This window comes from Oryctolagus cuniculus, chromosome 10, assembly GCF_964237555.1.
Source record: "Oryctolagus cuniculus chromosome 10, mOryCun1.1, whole genome shotgun sequence".
Classification (NCBI taxonomy): Eukaryota; Metazoa; Chordata; class Mammalia; order Lagomorpha; family Leporidae; genus Oryctolagus; species Oryctolagus cuniculus.
In genome coordinates, this window is record NC_091441.1 from 116,940,028 (window position 1) to 116,956,165 (window position 16,138).

At 62.3% G+C, this 16,138-nt stretch overlaps 2 protein-coding genes and 1 long non-coding RNA gene across 9 annotated transcripts in view; 1 reads left to right on the forward strand and 2 right to left on the reverse strand.

Moving 5' to 3' along the window:
* LOC108175785 (uncharacterized) overlaps positions 1–81 on the reverse strand; it is a 15,579-nt gene extending 15,498 nt beyond the window's left edge. Inside the window, exon 1 of one of the 2 annotated variants that reach the window (XR_011379668.1) lies at positions 1–81. This exon is cut by the window's left edge and continues 159 nt beyond it. This is a non-coding gene — a long non-coding RNA (uncharacterized lncRNA). The other variant, XR_007912805.2, reaches the window with a different exon arrangement.
* Positions 82–87: 6 nt separating this feature from the next.
* CAMK1 (calcium/calmodulin dependent protein kinase I) lies at positions 88–10,341 on the forward strand. 5 transcript variants are annotated; one of them, XM_051829624.2, is made up of 14 exons: positions 88–251; positions 1,753–1,884; positions 2,027–2,141; positions 3,700–3,831; positions 4,761–4,835; positions 4,912–5,050; positions 5,524–5,650; positions 5,744–5,819; positions 5,943–6,062; positions 6,313–6,425; positions 6,803–6,881; positions 6,966–7,053; positions 9,896–10,013; positions 10,102–10,341. In XM_051829624.2, the coding sequence occupies exons 3-14, from the start codon at positions 2,059–2,061 to the stop codon at positions 10,182–10,184; spliced, it is 1,233 nt and encodes a 410-aa protein (XP_051685584.1). In that variant the 5' UTR covers positions 88–251; positions 1,753–1,884; positions 2,027–2,058; the 3' UTR covers positions 10,185–10,341. The 5 variants fall into 5 exon arrangements, with proteins under 5 accessions (XP_051685584.1, XP_051685586.1, XP_069907259.1 ...); XM_051829626.2 differs by lacking the exon at positions 1,753–1,884; XM_051829627.2 differs by lacking the exons at positions 88–251; positions 1,753–1,884 and adding an exon at positions 261–391.
* OGG1 (8-oxoguanine DNA glycosylase) lies at positions 10,276–15,533 on the reverse strand. Of its 2 annotated transcripts, XM_051829628.2 has the most exons (7): positions 15,362–15,531; positions 14,901–15,148; positions 13,919–14,098; positions 12,333–12,514; positions 11,103–11,253; positions 10,931–10,980; positions 10,276–10,839 (listed from the first exon to the last, which is right to left on the reverse strand). In XM_051829628.2, the coding sequence occupies exons 1-7, from the start codon at positions 15,466–15,468 to the stop codon at positions 10,750–10,752; spliced, it is 1,008 nt and encodes a 335-aa protein (XP_051685588.1). In that variant the 5' UTR covers positions 15,469–15,531; the 3' UTR covers positions 10,276–10,749. The 2 variants fall into 2 exon arrangements, with proteins under 2 accessions (XP_051685588.1, XP_069907260.1); XM_070051159.1 differs by lacking the exons at positions 10,276–10,839; positions 11,103–11,253 and having other exon boundaries at positions 10,927–10,980; positions 15,362–15,533.
* Positions 15,534–16,138: the final 605 nt, after the last annotated feature.

The window sequence follows — 16,138 nt, forward strand, 5'->3', positions numbered from 1 at the left end:
CGGGGAGCCTTTAGCTTGGGGTCCCGCAGCCGCGCCCCTCCCCGGCGCGAGCGGCGCCCGGCGCCAGGCGCGCGTCCATGGGCCGCAGGCTCCTCCTCCGTTGACATCAGAGCCGCGGGCGGGCGGGCGGGCGCAGGGAACCGGCCGCGCTCCGAGCCCCAGGAGAGAGCGGGCGGCGGCAGCGAACGGCGGCCGGAGCTCGCTCCAGCACCTCGGGCCTCGCAGCCAGCCCCGCGGCGGGGCAGCCGCAGGTATCGCGGGGCCACCCGTGCCTGCCACTGCGCTGGGGACCCTCGGCCCGGAGCGGGAGCGGGGCCGGGGCCAGCGAGCTGGCCGCCGGTGGACAGCACTGGGCCTCCGTCCTCACCTCCGCAGGTGCCAGGCAGACCAGGTCGCAACCGCGGGAACGGCGGCGGCCGGGCCGAGGGCGGGAGGGCGCGGTCGTCTGGAGGGAGGAGGGGGGCCCGCGGAGCAAGCCTGAGGCTGCAGCGCGCGCGGACTGCAAGGGTTCCCAGTGGGTGGGGTTGCCGTCGCGGGCAAGCGGCCGGCCGCTGCGTGTGCTGGGGTCTGGCCCCGAGGACAGTGAGTCCGGGCCGGGGGTGGCGGCGTCTCATGGGGGCCGAGGGCAGCCGGAGTTCCGTGTGACCGGAGAGCGGGAGCTTCTGGGAGCCAGGGCAGTGGCGCACAGGGTGTAGAGCAGGAGTGAATATGGGATGCCTGGGGTGTGTGGGGGAGTCCGGCTGCTGTGGGGTCTGCAAGAGGGCAGTGTGGCTGGACAGGCAGGTGTCCAGCTGGAAGGGTGCCTGGGGAGGGTGTGTGTGTGCACATGTGTGCTGTGGATGACCCTGTGCGGCTGCAGACACAAAGCGTGCTGGATCCCGGGAGCGGCAGGCCTTGCCACTTGGGGTGTCTGGTGCAGGGATGCCCGAGAGCTGGGAGGGTCCCCCGGGCTGGCTCTGCCCCCAGAGCTACCGTCCAGATGTCTTTCCTGGAAGTTTCTGGCCCTGGGATGGGTGACCAGGTGCCCCTGGGAGCAAGGTCCCATCCCAGGCAGGAGTCTCGCGCCAGGGGAAGCAGGCTGGGTGGCCCCACTTCTCTCTCCTGGTCGGGGAGAGGACAAGGAAAGTGCCCGCCCCGAGGCTACAGTTCACATCAGCCCTGTGTGGGCTTCTTCCTGTGTGGGCCGGAGACCCTGTTCTCCCAATGCACCCCATGGCTCAATCCCCTCCACCAACTGAGCCCCCAGCATGTTTAGCTGGAGCCCCTCCCCCCGTACCCCTCCTGGGTGTCATCTGGGCAACTCTGAACTCAGCCCATTTCTCAGCATGGCCTCCCACTCCCCTCTGATGAAGGCTCCCGCCCTCTCCTGCCCGGTGAGACGGCAGGCTGGGTCTGGGCCGGACAGAGCCAGCCAGGAGGGGGCAGACTGGGTAGGGCCATTTCTCAGGCTGCTGGGACCCAGATGTGGAGTGGGCAGCAGAGGCCTGGGGAGCTCCAGCTGTGGCTGTTGTTGCCATGGTAACAGGGCAGCAGGAGCTATTTAAAAACGTGGCTGAGATATTGCTGGAAGCCTAGGCTGCCAGAAACCTGATTTTCGGGAGGCCAGGGTGGGGAGGAGGAGGAGGAGGGAGAGGAGACACCCCAGCAGTCCCCAGGGTGGGGCCAGGCTGTTGCTGGTTCTGCAGACAGGGGCATCCTCTAGGCATTGAACTTGTGTCAGCTGCCCTGAGGTTTTAGGTGCTGGCTTTGCAGAGGGCACTGAGAGACTGGAACCTGAGCTGGAATACCTGAACGAGGGGACGCAGGAGTCTGTGGAAGCATTTTGCTGCCACCATGAGAGACGTTTCTCTAGGCATGAGGATTTGCTGAATGAGCCAATCGGAAGTGAGTGAACACTGAATGGTTTTGTCAAGTGAATGGATCAAGGAGTCAATGAACGCAGGTTGAATGGCTGAACGGTGTGGGCAAAGGTTCCCAGGCAGAAGGCTGGGCCCCTCTGATCCCCTCCCCCCATTCCTTTTCCCAGGAGCCCTGGCTGTGGCTGGGGGGCAGTGGGCCATGCCGGGGGCAGTGGACGGCTCCAGCTGGAAGCAGGCGGAGGACATTAGGGACATTTACGACTTCCGCGATGTTCTGGGCACGTGAGTCTGGGGGCAGGAAGGGGAGTGACTATCTCGGAGCGGGGCGGAGCTGGGAGCATCCTCACTCCTGGGCCTGGGTACCTGGAGGAGGCTGAGTCCAGCGTGGGGCTTCCTCTGGGCACTTGGTCAACACTTCCTGTTGCCTCCAGCCCAGGGACTGTGGTCAGCGACCTCGCTGGGCCCCAGACTGGCCACAGCTTTTCCCTCCTGGCTGCCAGTGGGTGGGGCAGGAGCTGCCTTTGCCACAGCGATGGATTCCCTGCTAGGCAGAAGGAAGGAGGCAGTACAGCCGGCTTCCTGCTAAGAGCTGGGTGTCCTGGCCTGGACTTGGGGCTGGCTCTGCTGGTGGTGTGGGGAATCCAGAAAGAACTCGGTAATAACCTGGTCTCTGCCCCTCGAGTTGATCCCAGACACGACAGGGAGTCAGACCCAGCCCCACAGGAAATGAGAAGGGCTCTATGCTGGGTTCCAGGGGAAGCCAGAGAGGGCTGCGGCTTCCTCCCGGGGAAGACTCCTTGGAGCAGGGGCCACTGGGGCTGCAGACTGAAAGATGGGTAGGCACGCACGTGTCAGGGAGGAGGAAGGGCACTTCAGGCAGAAGCAATAGATAGCATAAGCAAAGGCCCAGAGGCAGGTAGGTGTGGAAAGCGGTAAGGGGACCAGAGGCCGTTAGGAAACAGAGAGGAGGGGAGCAGGCGAGAGCCGGATGTTAGCCCACGGCCACGCGCAGGCGATGCAGACCTCCGGCCAGTCCGCAGTTCAGGAGTCATCCTGGCTGCAGTGTGGGCAGGCTGTCAGAGTCACTGATTACCCCGATGGCCTCTCATCACGAGAGATGCTTTCCTGTTCTCCCGGGGAAAGCAAGGAGATGCGGAACAAATGCAGGAAAGCCTCCTTCACCAGTGCACTTGAGCGTAAGTGACTTTGCTCCTAAGGTGTCCACACTTCTGCTACTTAACCCCAGGAGGGAGCACACAGGTCACCTGAGGATTTGCTGAGACGCAGATTCTGAGTAATGTAGGTGAGGCCTGAGGGTCTGCGGGTCTAGAAAGTCCCCAGGTGATGCCAGTGGCTCCTTAAATTCCGGAGGGAGTTAAATGAGCCATGACTCGAGCTGGCTTCAGCAGGAGACATCCACCGTGCACATACCCAAAACCCTCAGGGGTCGACGTCAGGCATGGCTGGATCTAGGGGCCCACGATATTAACAGCAACTGCCTCTGGCCACTTCTCGGGCCCTATTTTCTTTGCCTCGCCTTCATTCTCCAGCAGGCTTTCCCCAGGGGGTGCAAAGATGAGCTCCAGGCTTACATCTTAACAGCTCAGCAGGAAAAAGCACCTCTTCCCCAGGGAGCTAGTTACCTGGTTTGCATCATCTGGTCAGTTACTGTGACTAGGGGATACACCTGGGTGTGACCAGGCCTGGAGCTGGCGCTGCAGGAGCTGGATTGCGGGAGGCGTATCCCACCTCCTTGGTCCGGAGGTGACCCCTTAACTCCTAGGAGGTGGAGGGAAGCTGGGATCCAGTTCCTCACCTGGCAAATCCTCTCTCCCGGCAGGGGAGCCTTCTCGGAGGTCATCCTGGCCGAGGATAAGAGGACGCAGAAGCTGGTGGCCATCAAGTGCATCGCCAAGAAGGCTCTGGAGGGCAAGGAGGGCAGCATGGAGAACGAGATCGCAGTCCTGCACAAGTGCGTGCGCCCGAGCCGGTGCCCGCCCGGGCTGACCCCGCCCACGCCGCCCTTCCCCTGCTGTGGACAGCTCCCGGGCACCTTGGCGCCGCCCATCGCTCATTCATGAAACGGGAGTAATAACCTCCAGCTGGCCGGGCTGTAGGGGGCTCTTTTATCTTGAATCTTGAGCTCCCGGCAGCAAATGTGACGGATGTCACTCTAATGCCAGAGTGCCTTGCCGGGGCCCTTCTCTGCACCCGGCCAGAACCCTCATATCTGAGCGGCTGCTACCTGTGGCCTTACCTCAATCCCATGACGCCTGCACACACATGGAAGCCACCGAGCAAGTTTAAAATACCTGACGGCTGAGACCCTGCCCGAACCCAGCACCCACTGTGCAGATGGGAAATTTCTCACTCTCTCTGGGAAATGTCAGGAGCTGCTGGCTTGCAGTCTCTCCCCCTGAGCTTCCCTACCACCCTGGGCAACAAAGAGAGGCTCATTTCTGTTGTCAGGGCGAGCGTGGCGGGGACGAGGCCCAGAGAGGCCAAAGGCTTTCTGAAAGCCACACAGCAGGTCTGCGGCAGAGCCGGTCCTCCTCTGGGCCTGTCACCACTGCCGGATTGTTTATTGAGTGCTCTGAGTGTGTGGCAGGCAGCGTGCTGGCCACCTCGCCTACCTCTCACGGGGCCTTCACCCCGACCCCACGGGAACCCAGAAAGCACTGGGAAGCCCCTGAGGGCGGGTGCCACCAGGCAAGGTGGGCACGCACAGAGAGGTGGTGGAGGCAGGACTTGCAGCCAGAGGCCAGTGTCCACCCTTGGCCGTGCCCACTCAGAAGTCAGAAGGTATCCTGGGGAAGCAGCCTCTTCCTCTGGGGCCCACACGTGGCCTTTGGCCCGAGCAGCTCTGCAGGCCATGGGAAGCCGCCTTCTTTCTCCTTTCAGGATCAAGCACCCCAACATTGTAGCCCTGGATGACATCTACGAGAGCGGAGGCCACCTCTACCTCGTCATGCAGCTGTGAGTGGCCCCACCCCTGGCCCCCTCCCCCCTCCCAGCCCACCAACTTGGCCAGACTGCCCTGTCGGCACTGCAGGGTGTCGGGCGGGGAGCTGTTTGACCGCATCGTGGAGAAAGGCTTCTACACGGAGCGGGACGCCAGCCGCCTCATCTTCCAGGTGCTGGATGCAGTCAAATACCTGCACGACCTGGGCATCGTACACCGGGACCTCAAGGTGGGGCCCGGGGGGCTCTCGGGCTGGGGCCTTTACACAGCCCTCACTGCCGGACCCTAACTGGGTTCTTGGGCAAGTCGCTTTGCTTTTCAAGGCATCAGTTTTCCTCACCTGTGAAATGGGCCAGCAGGGATGTGGTGAGGAAATCAGTAAACACGAACCCAGGGCCTGGCACACAGTAGGTGCTCAAACAAGGACTTCTTCAGGGATTTGCAAACACAGCTGGAGGCTTCAGAAATGTCCCATCCAACACCGCTGTGGTCCTGGTCCTTCGTTGAACTCTGGCTTCCTTGAGGACGTCCTTGCGTTTCTCATTATGCCTGCAGCTGAGATGGCAGCGAAGGAGCCCCCGTGGCTTTTTTTTTGGGGGGGAGGCGGGCCCAGTGTTCCTCGGAGGGCCCTGGGGGAGGCAGGCTGTAGCACCTTCTAGGTAGCTCTGAGCCCCTCTGCTCTCCACCCTTCTGCCCCTCAAGCCAGAGAACCTGCTGTACTACAGCCTGGACGAGGATTCCAAGATCATGATCTCTGACTTCGGCCTCTCCAAGATGGAGGACCCGGGCAGTGTGCTGTCCACGGCCTGCGGGACCCCTGGATACGTGGGTGCGGAGGGCCCTGGGCTGGGGCGGCGGCCAAGTGAGGGAGCGGCCGAGGGCTGCGGGCGAGGTGCCTCACGTCGCCCCCTTCCCTCCGCAGCCCCCGAGGTTCTAGCTCAGAAGCCCTACAGCAAGGCCGTGGACTGCTGGTCCATTGGGGTCATTGCCTACATCCTGTAAGTGGGGGCTGGGCTCCGGACTCGTCCTCTCCCTGCCTTCCGTCTTCCTCCCTCTGCTGTTCCCTGCTCCCACCCCTAGGAAACCTGCGGGGTCACGACTAATATGACTTTGTTCAAAAGATACTATGTTGCAGGCATTGCCAACCACTGGGATATAGCAGAGACCCCACCAGACTCAGGGCCTGTCCTCAGGGAGACAGACAGTGAAGTCAATGCAGTCTGTCAGACAAGGAGGATCAGGTCGGAAAATGCTGAGAGAAACCCAGCAGGAGTGGGGAGCAGGCCAGGAGGCGGGGCAGGCGAGGGTGGGAGGGGCTTGAGGACGGCAGGATGAGCAGCCCCAGTAACAGCAAGGCCAGCGCAGCGGGACAGGAGCCAGGCAGGCAGAGAGGGGCAGCCTCCGTCCTGTGGGTGCCAGCTGGCCGCCGGGACTGCCCTGGAGCCCACGTGCACCGGACGTGGAAATGAGGGTGAGTTTCTCCCTGCCCAGGCTCTGCGGCTACCCCCCCTTCTACGACGAGAACGATGCCAAACTCTTTGAGCAGATTTTGAAGGCCGAGTACGAGTTTGACTCTCCTTACTGGGACGACATCTCTGACTCTGGTATTCTGGGCCCCGCCCGCAGCGCCTCCGGCAGGTTCTCCTGCCCCACACTGAGCACCCAGCCACCCAGCCCGGTGCCTCCCTCTGCTTGGCCCCAGTGTGAGAAAGCCCTGGACACTTAGTCTTCAAACAGTATTTCTGAGACACCTCCCTCCTACTGCCTTCCCAATGCCTAAGACTCCCCGACACGCAGTCCCCACTCCGGGAATGCTGTGTGCCCCTAGTAAGTCTGCGAACCCTCATCACTGGGACACAGCAGCCTGGGGGCACGGCGACAGGCCTGGGCCCTCTGCCGGGCCAGGCCCCAGGAGCAGGCGTGACCTTGGGCCGCTCGGCAGGCACTGCCACGCTCTTTTGTTTCTGTCCTGGGGGTTCAGCCAAAGACTTCATCCGGCACTTGATGGAGAAGGATCCCGAGAAGCGGTTCACCTGTGAGCAGGCCTTGCAGCACCCGTGGTGAGCACCCCCGCAGGCCCCAGGCTGGGGGGCCCCAGGCCCGTCTCCGCCCTCCCAGGCAGCCCTTCCACTCCCCTGCCCTAGGATTGCGGGCGACACAGCTCTGGATAAGAACATCCACCAGTCGGTCAGCGAGCAGATCAAGAAGAACTTCGCCAAGAGCAAGTGGAAGGTGAGCCCCAGTCCCTCCTCCTGGCTTCGGACGCCTCCCCACCCCCACCCAGGCTCAGCTGGCACAGCACCCGGCACCCGTGAGCGAGCACACAGCAAGTTCGGAGACACCTGCAGAAGGGCCCTGCGTTCCCCCAACAAGCACTCGGACACGGACTCCGTTCCAGAGCCCACAGCTCTGCAGGAGACCCTCAGGGGTGGACGGCAGCAGGGCCAAGGGGACAGTGTCAGAGGCGCGGGGAGCTGGCGCAGAGGGGGCCGTTCGGAGAGGTGCAGGGCTCAGCCAGTGGAACGGAGTGGTCAAGAGGACTTGAGCAGCCGGGGCGGGATGCCGGGGGCAGGGATCTAAGGGTCTCGGGCGCAGAGGGAGATGGGGGAGGCCGGGGCGGAGGTGCAGCCACGGCAGCAGGGGGCAGTGGCTGGCCCTGCAGGCACTGGGGACGCGGAGCTGACACAACGTGATGTGGGCTGGACGCCGCGGGTGCTGGTGGGGACGGGGTGGACGGTGGGGCTGCCACTGAGAGGAAGCCCGGGGCAGGAACGTGGCTGCGGGGTAGCAACGTGGGCGTGCTGAGTAGGCAGTGACGCACAGCCAACACACACACACCCCCAACACACACACGCACCCCAACACACACACACACCACACACACACCAATACAAACACCCAATACACAAACACCCAACACACACACATAACACACACACCCCCAACACACATACACATCAATACACACACGCACACCCACACACACCAATACACACACATGCACACCCAACACAACACACACACACCCCCAACACACACCAATACACACACATGCACACCCAACACACACACACCACACACACACACCAATACACACAAACACCCAATACACACACAAACACCCAACACACACACATAACACACACACCCCCAACACACACACATACACATCAATACACACACGCACACCCACACACACCAATACACACACACGCACCCCAACACACACCAACACACACACATGCACTGTCGCTCCCCCTCTTCGTGGAGGAACGACACAGGACCCTGCGCTGTTCTTTTGTCTGCTCGGCCCTCCCCGGGTTTGCTGCTGGTTCTTCCCGGGTTGGCTACCGTCCCTCCACCTCCGTGGAAGGGCGGTTCCCCCTGCCACATTCCCCACTTCCGCAGGGGAGCGGCACACCGCCGGCCGGCTCTCTCGGGGGCTGCACAGGTGTTCCCCTTAGATGGTCCCCTTAGATGTTCCCGGTGCATGCCGTCTCTCTCCTCCTTTATAGTCCTCCTCTGCCAATCCCAACTCGGCTGCCCACACGCCGAGCACGCTGCTCTCCTCCAATCAGGAGCAAGTCCTACAGTTCATTGGCTGAACTGGAGGCAGCTGTGTAGAAGCTGTTTTCTTCTCTCCCAGCGCCATATTGTGGGAGAGCAGATGCATAGAATAAGTCTTAATTCCAGTAACAGTATAGTCCGAGTTGCTCCCCACAATGCACACCCAACACAACACACACACACCCCCAACACACACACACACCACACACACCCAACACACACACAAACACACACACACCCCCAACACACCCCCAACACACACACATGCACACCCAACACACACCCAACACATGCACTCCCAACACACACCAATATACACACACATGCACAACACACACACCCCTAACACACATGCACACCCAACACACACACACACCCAACACACCATGGCTGTGGGATAGTAAGGTGGGCGTGCTGAGTAGGCAGTGATACATACCCAACACACACCCAACACACCACGGCTGTGGGATAGTAAAGTGAAGAGTGCTGAGTAGGCAGTGATACACATCCAACACACACACACACACACACACCCAATACACACACCCAAACCAACACACATGCCCAAACCAACACACGCACCAACACACACACACCCAACACACACACACACCCAACACACACACACAATGCACCCCAACACACACACACCCCACGCACCCCCAACACACACACACGCAGAACATACACACACCCAACACACACACAACACATGCACCCCAACATACACACACACCACACGCACTCCCAACACACACCACACGCACCCCAACACACACAACACACCCACCCACACACACCCAACACAACACCCCAAACACACAAACATGCACACCCAATATATGCACACACCTACCCCCCAACATACACACATACACCCCCCACAATGCACACCCAACACACACCCCCAACACACGCACACGACACACACAACACACACTCAACACACAAACATGCAAACCCAACACATGCACACACACCCAACATACACACACACACCAACACACACCCAACACACACATGCACAGCCAACACACACGCACAGCCAACACACATGCACAGCCAACATATGCACACAACCACCCCAACATACACACATACACACTTCCAGCACATAATACACCCACATCACATGAACACACCCAACACACACGCACACACACGCACAGCGAGCTACTTAACCTGCCTGCCCCTCGGTTTCCTCTTTGGAAAATCCTACTAATAGTCCTTTCTGCAAAGAGTTCTGTGTAAGAATGCCTGTGTCACCAGAGACAGGGCTCAGACGGAGCCTGACACGGTGCCACGCAGGGCCTGCTCTCACGTACGCATGTGAACTCATCCCAGAGGCCCGTTTACGTATGTGCACCTCGTAGGAGAGGTTGGTGGTACCCGTGCAGGTAAACACACCACGTGACGGGTAGAACCGAACAAAGCCTGCAGGAGCTGGCAGCCACGCCCCGACGGCAGCCACCGAATGCGCGCGCCTCCCTCTCGCCTCCCCCCACAGCAAGCCTTCAACGCCACGGCCGTGGTGCGGCACATGCGGAAGCTGCAGCTGGGCACCAGCCAGGAGGGGCAGGGACAGACGGCCAGCCACGGGGAGCTGCTGACGCCGGCCGCGGGGGGTGAGGACCGGGCTCTGGGGCAGGGCGTGGGCGGCCGGGCTGGAGCGGGGGCACGCTCATCAGCCAGCCCCGTCCTCTGTCCCCACAGGCCCAGGGGCTGGCTGCTGCTGTCGGGACTGCTGCATGGAGCCGGGCCCGGAACTGTCCCCCGCGCTGCCCCCGCAACTCTAGGGCCCGGAACGCCTGCCCGGGAGGGGTGGTGGCAGCCTGCATGGGGGAGCTACCCTGCCCCACCCCCTCACCCCGTCGCTGCCATCCTCTGTTTTCCATACAAATGTTTCTATTTTATTGTTCCTTCTTGTAATAAAGGGAAGAAGATAAAACCACAGCCAGCTCCGTCTCTGCACGTGGCACTGGGGCAGCCTGGCCGTGCCAGCTGACCGCTGGTCTGGGGGCTCCGTGCAGCCTGGCCGTGCCAGCTGACCGCTGGTCTGGGGGCTCCGTGCAGCCTGGCCGTGCCGGCTGACTGCCGGTCTGGGGGCTCCGTGCGGCCTGGCCGTGCCGGCTGACTGCCGGTCTGGGGGCTCCGTGCGGCCTGGCCGTGCCGGCTGACCGCTGGTCTGGGGGCTCCATGCGGCCCGGCCGTGCCAGCTGACTGCTGGTCTGGGGGCTCCATGCGGCCCGGCAGTGCCGGCTGACTGCTGGTCTGGGGGCTCCTGGCCCTGAGGTAGTTGCAGGCCTGAGGGCGTGGGGAGTGCAGAGCCACAGGGAGGGACCCCTGCATCTGGGCCCCCACCTAGCCTTGGGGCCCTTCGCTGTCCTTTCTGCGCTTAGGTGGCGGCTCCCGGGCACGGTGGGGCTGGCGCAAGTCAGCACTGAACAGTACCTGAGGGGAGGAGGAGGGTGCGCTGGGGTCAGGGCTGAGGGGCGGGTGACAGTGTGGGGAGCGGGAGGAGAAGGAACCGTCGCTCACTCACCGCCTGGGCCCAGCCTGCATAGGGTCCCCACAGGCTCCGGAAAAAGTCCCCTGAATGACAAGGACAGAATCGGTGAGCAGGCGCCTCCTTCCCCCATCGCACAGAGCGGGTTTGAGGGGCAAGGGGGAAGAGGTTGCCCGGGCCAGCCCCACACGCCACTCCCTCTGCTCACCCAGCTCCCTGTTGGCCTGGGGGCTGGGGCCCCTGGCCTGGGATGCGGTGGGCTGCCAGTGGTAGTCACGCCGGGCGATCTGCCACACGTGGACGTCCACGGGCACCGCCTGCGGCTTGTCCAGGGCCATCAGACAGATGCAGTCGGCTACCTGGAAGGACAGAGTGTGCTGCTGGGGGCAGTGGCAGGACCCGGCCGACTGCAAGCCCCCTACTCTGCTCAATCTGTAACATTCTCTATTAAAAAAAAAAAAAAAAACACAACTTCTGACATACAAGCAACCAGGGCCAGCGCTGTGGTGTAGCAGGTAAAGCCGCCGCCTGTAGTGCTGGCATCCCATGTGGGCGCTGGTTCAAATCCCGGCTGCTCCACTCCTGATCCAGTTCTCTGCTATGGCCTGGGAAAGCAGTAGAAGATGGCCCAAGTTTTTGGGACCCTGCTCCCACATGGGAGACCCAGAAGAAGCTCCTGGCTCCTGGCATCAGATCAGCCCAGCTCCAGCCATTGCAGCCATTTGGAGAGTGAACCAGCGGTTGGAAGACCTCTTTCTCTCTGTCTCTGCCTCTCTGTAACTTTGTCTTTCAAATAAATACATAAATCTTTAAAACAAAACAAAACAAAAAGACAGGGCCGGCGCTGTGGCACAGCGGGTAAAGCCTCCGCCTGTAGTGCCAGCATCCCATATGGGCACCGGTTCGGGTCCCGGCTGCTCCACTTCTGATCCAGCTCTGCTGTGGCCTGGGAAAGCAGTAGAAGATGGCCCAAGTCCTTGGGCCCCTACACTCATATGGGAGACCTGGAAGCAGCTCCTGGCTCCTGGCTCCTGGCTCCTGGCTTTGGATCAGCTCAGCTCTGGCCACTGCAGCCATCTTGGGAATGAACAAGCAGATCGAAGACCTCTCTTTCTACCTCGGCCTCTCTATAACGTTGTCTTTCAAATAAATAATAAATAAATCTTAAAAAAAGAAGAACAAAATGAAAAGTGGAAATATTTTCCCAAACACTATTAGTTTTCTTGCAATTCCTTCTGGAAATTTCTGCACATATATGAGTATAGCAGCATACAGAAGCACTTGAGCAAGTGGACTTTCTAGAAATCCGTTCAAAGCAAGGTCCTTTATACTTTTTTCTGCAGGATTTTTCCTAATACAACATCTGCTTACATCCTTTCTCCTCCTGTTCTGCCCCCAGAAGCCCAGCCTCCCCCAGCTCCCAGCTCCCGAGCCTCACCTTGGTGCCCACCCCGGGCAGGGCACAGAGGGCCTTGTGGGCTTCCTCATAGGGGACCTCCCGCAGTCGCTGCAGCCAGGCCAGCCCGCCCTGCTCTTCCAGGATGGCTCGGGCGCTGGCACTCACGTAGCGGGCCCGGTACCCCAGGCCCAGCTTCCTGAGGCGAGCCTCGACCTCCGGCCCTGCAGGCAGTGGGCAGGAGAGCAGGGCTCAGCCTGGTGTGTGTGCCCGCTACCCACAGGAATGCTCTGCGTAAGTTCCCCTCCACCTCGCTGCCTCTCGGAGACAGCAGACACTCGCAGGTGCACAGCACAGGCTAAAGCTCGGGTCCTGCCAGGCGACCCCAGTGCCTCCTCCCTGCCGGGCACTGGACGGGGACTGAGGATGCTGTCCTGGAGGGGCTGCCCACCCGAGTTCCTCGCCCTTTCCAAGCAGCTTTCCCACCCGTGATCTGAAAAACAGCACAGTAACAGCAGGGCCGGCTTCTGTGCCTGGCTGCTGATGGGGGAGAAGAGGGCTCAAGAGAGGCGAAGGAACCTGCTCTCGAAAGGACCTGCAGTGCCAGTGCTGTGGCGTAGCGGGTAAAGCCACTGCCTGCAGTGCCAGCATCCCATATGGGCGCCGGTTCAAGTCCCGGCTGCTCCACTTCTGACCCAGCTCTCTGCTGTGGCCTGGGAAAGCAGTAGAAGGTGGCCCAAGTGTTGGGCCCCTGCACCCGCATGGGAGACCCGGAAGAAGCTCCTGGCTCCTGGCTTCAGCTTGGCACAACTCTGGCCATTGCAGCCACCTGGGGAGTGAACCAGCAGTTGGAAGACCTCCCTCCCTCCCTCCCTCCCTCCCTCTTTCTCTCTCTGCTTCTGCCTCTACTTTTTGTAACTCTGCCTCTCAAATAAATAAATCTCAAAAAAAAAAAAAAAAGGATGGACCTGCCGCAGGTCTGGACGCCGAGGGCTGTGCTCTCAGCCGTGACACCTCGCAGCCCCACGACAACTTGATTCATCCCCAGCCCGTTAGGTAGACACTGCTGTTCCCATTCTATAAATGAGAGCAGCTCTGAGACGTGAACACATTCTCTGAGGTCTAAGCCGGGAGCTGAGGCTCAAGCCCCGACAGCACCTCGCCGCACGGCCGCCGCTCCACCTGCCTCCCCGGGCTGCTGTGGGGAACGCACGTGGCGAGAGGACGAGAGGGGGGGTGGGGCTTCTGCACGCTTCCCGTGTGCTGAGCACTGCAAGGCGTGGTATTTGTGCTCCCTTATTCTGCCCCCATGACAACGGATAGGCCTCGGTGCTACTGTTATCCCAAGTCATTAGCGAAGCAACTCAAGCACAAAGGTGCTAAGTATTGTGCCCAGCAAGAGTTAGTACTGAGGCCCAGTCTGTCTCCGGAGCACACGCTCCTAACCCCAAACTCCCGTGCACCGCAGCACACAAGTGAGGCGCCGGCACTTCCGGGATGGGTACGGATGGGGTGTGTGACTGGGGCGGGCCAGGCCGGGTGGTTCTGGATGGGGGCAGCTTTGGGGTAGGTGATGACCAGGGGCGAGGGAACTGACGGAGGGCCAGGGGAGGGGAGCACCTCCTTACCGGCCAGAGCTTGCAGGCTGGGGAAGCCATGGTAGGTGACGTCGTCAAGCCGGGTGAGCTGGGGCCCGAAGGCCTGGCACAGCCGCTCCACCATGCCAGCGATGCGTGTGATGTTGTTGTTGGAGGAGCAGATGAAGGAGAACAGGCATTCGACGGGGTCCTGTCGCAGCAGCCGCACACCTGGGAGCAGAGGCAGGGTGCGGGGGAAGTACCTGCTGCCGGCTGCAGCCCCTCCCACCCTCACATCAGGTCTTGGGCCCCAGGGGATCCCAGGGGCCTGAAGAACAGCACTGTTAGAGAAAGCAACACCGGACCTCTCACGCCAGGTTTACCCACGACCTAGGCACCACGGGGCAGGATCTGCACCTGCTGCGCCTGCGGCTGTGCCCCACACAGCAGGTGCGCTGCGGATATTAACAGAGTGAGGGAAGTCACCTGCCCCAGCTCACACCACTAGGACTTTTTTGTTTAGATTTATGCTCTTTATTTGAAAGGCAGAGTTAGAGAGCGAGGGAGAGACAGAGAGAGAGAGATCTTCCATCACTTCCCAGATGGCTGCAGTGATGGTGAGTAGGCTAGGCCAAAGCCAAGAACTCCACCCGGGTCTCCCACGGGGGCGGCAGGGGCCCAGTAACTGCAGCCTCGTGTGCTGGTTGCCCAAGCGCGTGAGCTGGGAGCTGGGTGGGGAGTGGAGCAGCTGGGGCTCCAGCGGGTGCCCACAGGGGATGTTGTAACGCACGGCCCCACAACACCAGCCCCACACCAGGGTCGACAGCATCCGCCCGCCCCCGGGACGGTCGGCAGGATAACGATGCGCTGTGCTCTCTCTCAACTGCTGCACGTGTGTTGGCTCCTCACTTGCTCATGGAATCCCATGATGCAGGCGTGAACTCCATTTCGCAGACTGCCAAAGTGAGTCCCAAGGCAGTAACCGAGTCAGTACGCAAGACCCGCGCCCAGAGCCCCAGGCCCTCGTACCCACCCTGGAATCTCTGGGCCACCTCTCGGAAGTGGGAGTCCACGGAACTCCAGCGGCTGTACAGCTGCGCCAGGCTGACGTCCAGCTGGAAGTAGGCGCGCACGGCGTCCAGCTCCCGCGGCGTGGGCCTGGCCGCCCGGCCCTGGGGCCCTCGGTACACAGTGCAGCAGAGGCGCTCCTCCGTCTGCGTCAGGGTCCACACGCGGCCGGCCAGCACGCCACTCCAGTGTGCGGGGCTTTGCTCTCTCCACCTGTGGGCTCCCAAGGGCAGCACGGCCCTAGCACTCGGGAGCCCCGCCTGCCCCGCCTCCTGCCGCCGCTGCAGGTTCAAAGCTGATTTTAAGCGCAGAGAGTGCGGCTCTCCTGCTGAGGCTCGCGGCACCGCAGGCTCACCTGTGCACCCTGCACTGCGCGGGGGTGGGGGCGGGGGTCCCGGGGTGGGCCTCCCAGCTGCAGCTACTCACCGGAAGGACTGTCCAGACGCCAGGACCAGGTCCAGGCGCAGCTCAGAGCGTGGACACGGCATGGAGGCCCACAGGGCCGGGTCGGAGGCTAGAGTAAGGTGCCGCATGCTAACCCGCACAGACAGCGGCCATCTCCACACCAGGCCCCGCCCCTCCGGCTCAGACCCCGCCTCATGACGCGCACTCCCCGCCCTCTGGCCCAGGCCCCGCCCCAGGAGTGCACTCCCCGCCCTCCGGCTCAGTCCCCGCCCCCATGACGCGCACACCCCGCCCTCCGGCTCAGGCCCCGCCCCAGGAGTGCACTCCCCGCCCTCCGGCTCAGGCCCCGCCCCTATGACGCGCACTCCCCGCCCTCTGGCCCAGGCCCCGCCCCCAGGCCTCCGGGCGCGCTCCCCGCCCTCCGGCTCAGTCCCCGCCCCCATGACGCGCGCTCCCCACCCTCCGGCTCAGGCCCCGCCCCAGGAGTGCACTCCCCGCCCTCTGGCTCAGGCCCCGCCCCCATGACGCGCGCTCCCCGCCCTCTGGCCCAGGCCCCGCCCCCAGGCCTCCGGGCGCGCACCGCCGCCCTCCGAACGTCCGAGGCGTTGGGGAGCGCGCGCCTGCGCGCCCTTCCGGCTTCCCCAGCGGCCCTTTCGCTGTCGGCGGAAGCGCGGCCCGGGAACCGCTTATTTGACCCAAAATAGCCAATCCGAGGCGACCGTGAGACGCGCCAATGGCCGTCGGGCGTGGCGGCGGCGGGCGCGCGCCGGGCTCCCTCGGGCCGCCCCCGCGACCCCT